The following is a 10732-nucleotide window of genomic DNA, read 5'->3' as shown; positions in this document are numbered from 1 at the left end:
AGCGAGCTCGAAAATTTGAAGAAGGTCTAAGGCCAGACATTAGGCAACTGGTTGTTGGTTACGAGCTGCCAACTCTAAGAGATGTTGTAAACAAGGCATTGCTATTAGAGAAAGAATTACAAAGGACGCAGAGTGCACCGGCTATTTCTGAGCTGAGTCGAACTCAGGCCCCGCCTTCTCAGTCTTCTTCAGGAGGTGCATCCGGACGCCGAGACAATCGGAAGAGTAGGAATGGCGGCGCGAGACAAAGAAATGGAGGTCGACTCCCACGACCGCAACCTAAAGATATGAAGTGTGACTATTGTGGCGGACCGCATCGTACAAATAGATGCAGGTGGGAGTCGGGCGCCTGTTTTGAGTGTGGTTCATTTGAACATAAAATTGCAAACTGCCCAGTCAAGAAACAAAAGCGAGATGCAAACCACCAGCAAAGTGCGGGAGCATCAACAAGCGGGATGACCCCACAGGGTCCGCATGCGCAAAGGTTGATACAAAACTGGAGGGACTCGAGTGGCTCGGGTCAGACAAGCCAGGCACGAGCTTATGCTATGACACAGCAGGATGGATCAGGAGGCGCGGACGTGCTGACAGGTATATTACATTTCTCAGCCATTTATGCATATACCTTATTTGATTCTGGTGCCACGCATTCTTTCATATCTAGTAAGGTTGTCTTAGATTATGGTTTGACACATTTACCGTTGGGTTGTGATTTGTGGGTTGACACGCCTGTGGGAGGCGTTAGGGTTTGCCGAGTGTGCAAATCTTGTCCAATAGAAGTCAACGGTCATGTGTTGCCAGCTGATCTTATCGTCATCGATATGAAAGAGTTCGATGTCATCCTCGGGATGGATTGGCTAACGGCCCATGGAGCCACTATCGATTGCTCTGGTCGAAAGGTGGTGTTTTGTACTTCCTACGGATCAGAGTTTATCTTTGTCGGTGATCGAAGCCGCTCTCCCCCAAGAATCATCTCAGCCTTGAAGGCTACTAAAATGCTGCGGAGCGGGCGCTTCGCTATCTTAGCGTACGTTGTGGACTCACAGAATGAGCAACTAAAGCTTGGGGAGATTCCAGTTGTAAGGGAGTTTCCTAATGTTTTCCCAACTGATTTGCCGGGGCTACCGCCGGATCGAGAGATCGAGTTTACGATTGATTTGGCTCCGGGTGCGGAACCTATCTCTAAAGCCCCGTATAAGATGGTTGCCGTAGAGTTGCGGGAATTGAAAGACCAGTTACAAGAGCTGCTGGATAAAGGTTTTATTCGACCGAGTGTTTCACCATGGGGTGCGCTAGTTTTGTTCGTGAAGAAAAAGGATGGAAGTCTGCGACTGTGTATTGACATAGAGAGTTGAATCGGATCATGGTGAAGAACAAATATTCTCTACCTCGTATTGATGACTTATTCGACCAACTACAAGGATCCCAGATTTTCTCAAAAATCGACTTGCAGTCGGGCTACCATCAGCTGAAGATCAGGGCTGAGGATATTCCTAAGACGGCATTTAGGACGCGCTATGGGCATTACGAGTTTCTTGTTATGCCGTTCGTGTTGACAAATGCTCTGGTTGCTTTTATGGACCTAATGAATCGGATCTTCAAGCCTTATCTAGACCAGTTTGTGGTGGTGTTTATTGATGACATTCTTATTTACTCGCGGAGTGCAGAGCAACACGAACTACACCTGAGATTAGTGCTCCAGATCCTACGAGACAGGAAACTTTATGCTAAACTAAAGAAATGTGACTTCTGGTTGGAAGAGGTCTCTTTCTTGGGGCATGTCGTGTCCAAGGATGGTATCTCGGTTGATAAAAGAAAGGTCGAAGCTGTGCAGGCATGGCCGAGGCCTACGAGTGCTACCGAGATTCGTAGCTTTCTGGGCCTAGCTGGCTATTATCGACGGTTCATAGAGGGGTTCTCTCGGATCGCGGTCCCTTTGACGCGGTTGACGCAAAAAAGAGCGAAATTTGTGTGGACCGATGAGTGTGAGGAGAACTTTCAAGAGCTAAAGCGACGGTTGATCACGGCTCCTGTCTTGGCACTTCCTGTGTGTAGTGAAGGCTTCACTGTTTATAGTGATGCATCCCTACGAGGTTTAGGGTGTGTCTTGATGCAAAATGATCCAGTGATTGCTTATGCTTCTAGACAGCTAAAGCCATACGAGCAAAACTACCCTACTCATGACCTAGAGCTTGCCGCAGTAGTGTTTGCTCTTAAGATTTGGCGTCATTATCTTTATGGGGAGCAATGTGAGTTCTACACCGATCATAAAAGCTTAAAATATCTTTTCACTCAGAAAGAGCTAAATATGCGACAGCGTAGATGGCTTGAGCTTATGAAGGATTATGACTTGACAATCTTGTATCATCCCGGGAAAGCGAATGTGGTAGCGGATGCGCTAAGCCGCAAGGCCACTGGAAATTTGGCTACACTGATTACTGAGCAAAAGTATCTTTTAGAGGATCTACGAAAGATAGACTTAGAGGTGACTATTCACGAGCCGGGAGCTCGATTGGCTCAACTTCGAATTCGACCCACATTATTGGATCAAATTAAGTTGGCCCAGTCATCCGATGTTGCTCTTCAGAAGATCCGAGCGGCCGTGGGGGCAGGTTCTCAGATAGAATTTCATATCCACGAGGATGGATCGTTAAGGTACGGTAATCGACTATGTGTTCCCAACGATGAGGCCTTAAAGAGAAAAATCTTGGAGGAGGCTCATTCGTCAGCTTACACCATACATCCGGGTAGCACAAAGATGTATCGTGACATAAGAGAAATTTTCTGGTGGGCCGGCATGAAACGAGACATTGCTCGATTTGTTTCACAGTGTCTTGTATGCCAGCGGGTCAAAGCTGAGCACCAGAGGACGGCGGGATTATTGCAGCCGCTGCCGATACCCGAGTAGAAATGGGAGAAGATTACTATGGATTTTGTGGTAGGGTTACCACGTACACAGTCAGGGTCCGATGCGATTTGGGTGGTCGTCGACCGGCTGACTAAGTCTGCGCACTTCATACCTATTAAGGTGAGCTATCCTTTGGAGAAACTTGCGGAATTATATATCAAAGATGTGGTGAGACTACATGGTGTCCCGGTATCCATCGTTTCGGATCGAGATCCGCGATTCGTGTCGCGATTTTGGCATAGCTTGCATGAGGCTTTGGGGACTCGCTTGGATATGAGTACGGCATATCATCCGCAGAGCGATGGTCAGTCAAAGCGCACGATACAGATCTTAGAAGATATGTTGCGAGCATGCGTGATTGACTGGGGTGGGTCGTGGGACCGGCACTTACCATTGGCGGAGTTTGCATACAATAATGTTATCAAGCCAGCATACAGATGCCCCCTTTTGAAGCTCTCTATGGAAGAAAGTGTAGATCGCCTATCCACTGGGATGATGTTGGCAAGAGACAGATTCTAGGGCCTGAGTTGGTCCAGCAAGCTAATGAAAAAGTGTGGGTTGTGCGAGAACGTCTACGAGCCGCACAGAATAAACAGAAGAGCTATAGTGATAGTTGTCGGCGAATGTTAGAATTCACAGTTGGTGATCACGTGTTCCTGAAGGTGTCGCTAACCAAGGGGGTAATATGGTTTGGGCTTCGAGGAAAGCTGAATCCGTGTTACATTGGACCTTTTGAAATACTCGAACGAGTCAACAACGTGGCGTACCGAGTAGCATTACCGCCTTCTCTTGCTGGGGTGCATAATGTGTTCCATGTGTCGATGCTCCGAAAGTATGTTCAAGATCCAAAACACGTCATCGACTATTCTCCAATTCAGCTGAGAGATGACCTATCATACGAGGAGCAGCCTATCCGGATCTTGGATCGAAGGGAAAAGGTTTTGCGAAAAAGGACGGTTCAGCTGGTACGTGTGCTGTGGAGGCATCACGCAGAGAATGAGGCGACGTGGGAGCCGAAAGAGGAGATACGGAGCAAATATCCTTAGCTCTTTCCAGATTCTGTTAAGTAAATTTCGGGGACGAAATTTCTTTTAAAGGGGGTAAGATGTAATACCCGTATCTAATTAATTTAAATTAGAATTTAAATATGTGGCCATGATTGTAGTTTTGTGATAAACCCGTTATTAAATATTTTTGATTTATTTGTACCGTCGGATTAAGCGGATTCGGTTGGATTTGATTTTCGGATTAATTATACTCTAATACTAGTTAGAGTAGGATTGAGATTTAGCCCTAATTAATCACCTATAAATAGGTAATTTAGGGAGGGTGTACGGCCAAAAATATTATAATAATAAATATTGTTGCCGGATTCTTTGTGCAAGCGTGGCCGCCGACGGGAGCAAGATCCGACAATCGTGGGGAAGAGGAAAAAGAACGAGAGCGACGTGAGTCTCCAATAATTAGTTTTCTCGTTTTTTTCTCTCTTTTCTTTCTTCTTCTATCTCCCAGTCTTATCCTCTCTCCTCGTTGTACCGCCGCCGCCGTTGCCGGAGTGGTCGCCGGCCACCTACGGACGGGTTGGGGTGAACCCCCTATGGGGTAACCATGGTTGGCCATGAGAGGGGTATGAGAGAGCTGCTTTGTTTGAGTTGGGAAGAAGAAGAGAGGAGATGGGATTATTTTGGATTTGGCTAGACCCGGTTCACGGTGGACCATGTTAATTTTTTCATGATTTATTTTTATATTTAAGTTTCAATTTATCGTAACGATATTAGACGTAATTAAGTTGTTAATTAGAGTGTTTTGCCTCTATCGGTTGAATTATATTTAATTGGAAAAGCTTCTGGTGCACGTTGCTGATGCTGGATCGGGTGCAGCGAAATTTTGGTGCTTATAATGGCTTAAAAGATCAGCCAGGGACCAATCTGTAAATAGCAGTTTTGGTTTTGGGGACTAATTCGTAAAAGAGGTATAACTTTTTGTCCGTAAGGCGAAATTTTGCGATTCAAGCGCTATAGGACTCGTTTTGAAAATACGGATAAGATCGTGTGGTCTAATTATCCTGATTTAATGTATAATTTTTGCAGAATTTTTAATAGGTAAAGGGCTTGTTTGAAAATATATTTTATTTGGGTCTTTTCGTCGTTGTAGGTGCTGAGACAGCCAAAAAACCTCAATCTTAGAACGTGACGAATTTGTGAGCACTAATAGAGGCAAGTAAATAGCTACTTTCTGCAAATGGTAGAAAATATGCAGATCCGAGTGGGTTCGGGACATAATTATTAGGGCTTTTTTTGCAAATAGCCCCCTGAAAAATTTTATTTGCGCAAATAGCCCCGTCTTAAAATTATTTGCAAAAATGGCCCTGCCCCTGCCACGCCAGCGCCACGTCAGCACCACGCGAGAAGGGCCTGGGCCAGGTGGCTAAGTTGAACACGGCAATTGGTTCACCGTGTTTAGACACGGTGAACCAATCACCGTGTTCATTGTATTACTCACGCCCACGGCGGGGTGTTAGTATTACATTAGACACGGTTATTTTTTCGCCGTGTCTAAACACGGTGAACTGTTCACCGCGTTTAGACACGGTGAACCATTCACCGTGTCTAATGTATTACACACACCTGTGTGAGGGGTAGGGTAATACATTAGACACGGTGAATGGTTCACCGTGTCCAATGTATTACAGGGCGGGGGTAACATATTAGACACGGTGAATGGTTCACCGTGTCTAGACACGGTGAACCATTCACCGTGTCCTTTACAAACACCTGCAATTGTATTGGACAAATCCAGATTAACCCAAAATCGATACAATATTCAATACAAGAATACAATACAGATACCTATCAATACACATCACAACATCACAACATCACAAATGTAATACATATCACAACATCACAAAATTAATACACATCACAACATCACAACCAATAGTATCTTAATAAATTATCAATCCCAAATAATCAAAACAGAATATACAAAATAAATGCAAGTTATACAATAATATATAAATATAATATCATGTTCGCCTCCTTCGACCACGTCGTCTATCGTGTCCGCGACCACGACCACAACGACGACCACGACCACGACCAACATCATGCTCATAAAAAGGCTCTATGATCTCCAACTGGTCTAAACGCTCTATAGCAGCACCCTCAATAACCGGCTCAATCATAGTAGTAGCATGTGCCGGTAGTATGTCTGGCCGTGGAGGAGCTAAAGAGGAGGGCTGATCTGTACGAGTAGACCTCATATGTCGTCGACGCCTAAAATAAACAAGATTACCTGCTCGAGCTGGATCCTGCGGTGCTGGTGCTAGTGTCGGGTCCGTAACATCAGCATAAGGTGGCTCCTCTATAGGTGATGATGGCCTCGGTGGACTATATACGGGTGCATGGCCGGACGTCGATGCTCCACCATAGTCTGCTGGTCCTGGAGGTACATAGTGTGGAAGCGTAGAAAAAGTCTCCAAAACTGCTTCCATCTGATCGGCGACTTGTGATAGGGTAGTTAAGACTCTACCTCCTGAAATATCGGGCAGGACACGTCTGATCGTATAATATGATCTCTGCACGATATCGACCTGAAATAAAAGCACAATCAAAAAAGATTATACGAAACTTTCTTATATATATAAAAATTAATATAAAAAGATATTTGCAATTACAATCATACCAATACTCTCTTGACGTGCCCATGTGGTTGATACGCGAGTGGTGGCCGCTGTATAGGTGTAGAGATCCACCTCCTGGTGATCGTCCAATACCACTGCATGTAAACAGCGGTAGCTCGTATTGGATTTGGATCTATCTCTGGGGCCAGCTCTGCTATATCTATCAATCTATCATTCCAACGCTGAATGTATGACGCATGGTGTGCCACCCAATCCTCATCTGCTCTACCTCGTGAATTGATGCGAGGTATGGCAAGTACTGCATCAGGTATATGCTGTAATAGCCCAAACTGTCACAGCACACGATCGGGATGATGGAGCCCAATAATGTGGAAGCAGACTAAGGTAGTCCTCGATCGCCAAACCTGGAACCCTGCTAGACAAAAAGGTGGGAGCGTCTCTAAAACAGTATCGTCATAAGGCTTGTATATAATCTATTGTGAAAAATAAATATGATTAGTTATCAAAATTAAACTATATTGCGACTCGTGTTTTGAAGAAAAATTAAACTATATTGATCTCGTTTTTCGGCGCTACATTGTAAATGAACTACTTGCGCTGCTTGATATATGACTAAAGCTTAAGTCATGAGGGGTATCATTTGATTAATAATCAGAGTTAGTTCTCCACGCTTGTGAACCCAAATGCTGATATATGTAACTATTGTAGCTAAGCCTTGATACAACCTTGATACAAGCTTAAGTCATGATATATGTAACTATTGTAGTTTTATTTTAATTAACATATCTGGTTGTCTTTTCTTACTTCAATTACTGATTCATTCACTCTATTATCTTTACCAGGTTTTATGCTCTATTATCTTTTCATACAAACAACTAATTTCTTTTTATGGTGAAATTTTTCCAAACTAAAACAAAAGTTTCAATCCAAAACTTAAGAATTGGATACAAAAATTCGACAGATTTGAGTAACTTTATTTACCCTGAGACTATAATGCTTTGATCCAAGCTGATCCACCGGATAAAAACTCAATGGTCAGTAGGTTCCTGACCTTGTCCCGAAAAGCCAGGCGTGGTTATCCAACCTGATTTCTTATTTCATATTAGTTATGATAAGTTAGTATATACCAAAAAAACTTAAAAATGAAATTACTTACGATACCCTAGAGGCATTCGACAAGAGCAAGGCTTGTGGGTCCTACACCTCCGGGCGGCCAATGGGTGGTTCCCATGCCCATATCTATTAAATAAAATAACGTCTTGTTAAAAGGAAGATAACCATGAACTTCATGACTTACAGGGCATGACTTAAAGGTTAGAAGGTTATTGTAAGGGCTCGTGTCGCAAATTGTTACTTAACTAATTTGGCTCCCCAAAAACACAACACTCGACCTTTTCCCGGAGGCAAGCATTTCCGTTAGGGCGGATTAAAGATGGGCTAGCGCGCTGGCCACCCGATGCCAACCCAGCTACAAAGGTCAAAAATTCTTCAGATGTGGCAACCATTTCAAATGCACCCTATTTCTCGCGTGGAATTTGGGAAACAAACTACCAACCTTATCTTTTTGAAATAGTATATATGCTCTCGCCGTATCTCTAACAATAGCGGGGAGGTGCGTCTAAGGGAGATATCATGGAACTGGATGATTACCAGTCTATTCTTGATTCTCACCACCCCTATATCCTTGCGGAACCAACCCCTGAAGTTAAAACCCGCCAGAGCTCTGCCCACTGATAGGAATCCCCCTCCAGTCACATGCCCCACAATCGACGGGAGTCCCGTAATAACGTGCGACGGTCTATCAATGGTAAAACTCATCTCGTCCATTGTGCAAATTGAAAACCTCTGTCTCTCGCCGCCGCCTCTCGGACTAATGCTCCCAATAACGAGCTGATCGAGCTGTTAGGGACACAGTTCGTAAGTATAAAATTGCTTCTCGTCGCAATAAGTCCAACACCGCAGGATGCTCGCACTGCCATCTGTTCAATTTACGGCCATGCTCGGTTAAAATTGAACAGGAGAATACCCTGCGGATGACTTTGTCAAGCCAGGCTTCAAAAATTATACATAAAAGTTAAAGAAGTCTAGACTAAATTTGAAAAATGTTTAGAAAAAATTTTCAACCTCCTCTCTAATCAATGTAAGATCTATGTCGGTGGGCTGCTCAAGTCAGCAGCGGGATGTTATCAATACGGGTCCCGACTCGGTCATTGATCGGTCCATTTGAAATTGGGCTTAAAAAAAAAACTGGGAGTTAAAAACAAACGATGAATGTAACATTGGGCAAGTATAAGAAGTTTAAAGAAGTAGGTCATATTCATATAGAAAAAGCCTATCGACGACGGCCTCCGTCGGTCTTCTTTGCTGATTTTTCAGGACAGGTGATTTTATTAATTGTCCAGGCTGTTACACGATACTAACCACTTTGCCCCTCTTCCCACTGGCTTACATCCATAACATTACGGATACGCGTTTAGATCTGGGCGGTCATCTATTTTTTCTTCTCCGCGGTGGTGGCACTATAGGGGAATCATTATGGACACATTCCAATAAACGACATTCGGTACGGGGTTTGAAACTTGCGCGTTCATTAAGTTTTACAATTGATGCGAACAGTATACACGAAAAGAAACATAAGGGCATAATAATTTATGTTCATATGTGATTGAACTACCAACAGACAATTTGTGGTAACAAGAGATTCCTGTGGAGTTGCAAACACAACATGAACATGCTAGGAACTGTTCCATTGATAATCATTGGTATTGATTCTCCACCCGGCCAGTAAGTATGTCGAACATGTGAAAATGCAAATCGTCGAACTGTATATGCTTCTAGCACTTCTCATCCGGCTTATGGATTGGTGTTTCAACATTCGATACATTGTGACAGTTAGAACATATGCAGCCACCCTCCGCCTCGGATGTTTGAAAAAGAATTCTACCACTCGATGAAATGTTGCCCATCACAAAAGCTGTGTTTTTGTGTGTGTTTTATACTCCCCTCAACACCGCATTTAAACTTTCCGATCGGTTAGTTGTCATAACCAATCGGTCGGACCACCATCAAGCTTTAGCCCAGTTATGTCCTATCGTTATTTGAAGATTTGTTAACCCAACGCCAAGCTTCCTTCATCCATAGCCTTTATTCTTCCTTTATAATGGCGCTGAATATTGCCGTTATTCTGAAGCAACTCCAATTCGATAAAAAATTTTTGAGTTTTAAGTGTTTCCTTAAATTGAATTATTCATATTTGGCCGTTTCATATTGGTCGTTAACGCCATCGGATGCGCATGGACCTTCAGATGGTGGATACAAGTGAACGGAGGTTCGCTAGGCCTTAAAATGATCTGAAAATTAGTGTAATACTCGAGATCTTGTATTACTTGCTTACGGCACTTAAAAAACCACTCCCAACTCGAAAGCCATTCCCCTCAAACAAATTGCGAAAGCTAGCGAGAAACTAACCAACCATTGGCATCGGACACCTGTGACATTAATGCGTGGCCTCACGTATGTTTCCCATATAGATGAGTAGCATTCGGATTACTAAGTAATGGCCGGCATACTTCCAAAACCATGGAAACGACGGGTCCAAATGCCCAAAGGCAGCGTGAAACAAGTATTCTTCGGTATTGCTTGCCACGACTAATATAATTCAATCTTTGTAATAGTTCCTGGATTTGTTGATTTCCAACATAGGAGGAAGTATTCGAGGGAGGGTCGCAGGTATGAATTGCGCTCCCAACCTACCGTATATAATTTGTAGTGCTTTATTCTGTTGCCACCAAGCCTTGTAGTATGATATTTGCTAACGTTGTAACTCGCTCTGAACTCGGGCTTGAATTCCATAGGGATCAATTGTAAGCTTTGCCTCGGGTGTTTAGTTAGTATAATGGACATCATGAAAAGGATGCATGCTACAGTTTCGATGACTTGTATGTTAGGAATTTGGAACCAAAACAGGTGTGCGGACCTTTATAGTCTTTACTTTAAAAAATGAATTATCTTTGTCTGAGAGGCATGTAAGTCTCCATTGGCAAGAAATCGACCACACATCGCAACAGTATATACTATTATTTGTTTAACAACTTGTTAGTTGCACATTATGGTGCAAATGTGCCAAACGTCCAAGGCCCTTACAAGCGATGATTTAATCAGAAAAAAGTCCGATTAGC

General features: G+C 43.5%; 2 protein-coding genes across 2 annotated transcripts; one reads left to right on the top strand and one right to left on the bottom strand.

Annotated features, from left to right (window-relative positions):
* On the top strand, nt 3532-3954 carry LOC109720172. Its single transcript, XM_020247085.1, has one exon. The coding sequence runs from the start codon at nt 3532-3534 to the stop codon at nt 3952-3954; it is 423 nt and encodes a 140-aa protein (XP_020102674.1).
* On the bottom strand, nt 5937-7016 carry LOC109720171. The gene is made up of 2 exons (XM_020247084.1): nt 6596-7016; nt 5937-6503 (listed from the first exon to the last, which is right to left on the bottom strand). The coding sequence occupies exons 1-2, from the start codon at nt 6692-6694 to the stop codon at nt 5937-5939; spliced, it is 666 nt and encodes a 221-aa protein (XP_020102673.1). The 5' UTR covers nt 6695-7016.

The sequence above is a fragment of the Ananas comosus genome, linkage group 14 (genome assembly GCF_001540865.1).
Source record: "Ananas comosus cultivar F153 linkage group 14, ASM154086v1, whole genome shotgun sequence".
Classification (NCBI taxonomy): Eukaryota; Viridiplantae; Streptophyta; class Magnoliopsida; order Poales; family Bromeliaceae; genus Ananas; species Ananas comosus.
This window is presented reverse-complemented; position numbering and strand designations above follow the sequence as displayed.

Coding starts and splice junctions, on each gene's coding strand:
- LOC109720171 (XM_020247084.1), bottom strand. CDS start 6,694: ATGCAGTGGTATTGGACGATCACCAGGAGGTGGATCTCTACACCTATA. Junction 6,504..6,595: donor GGCACGTCAAGAGAGTATTG/GTATGATTGTAA, acceptor CTTTTATTTCAG/GTCGATATCGTGCAGAGATC.
- LOC109720172 (XM_020247085.1), top strand. CDS start 3,532: ATGTTAGAATTCACAGTTGGTGATCACGTGTTCCTGAAGGTGTCGCTA.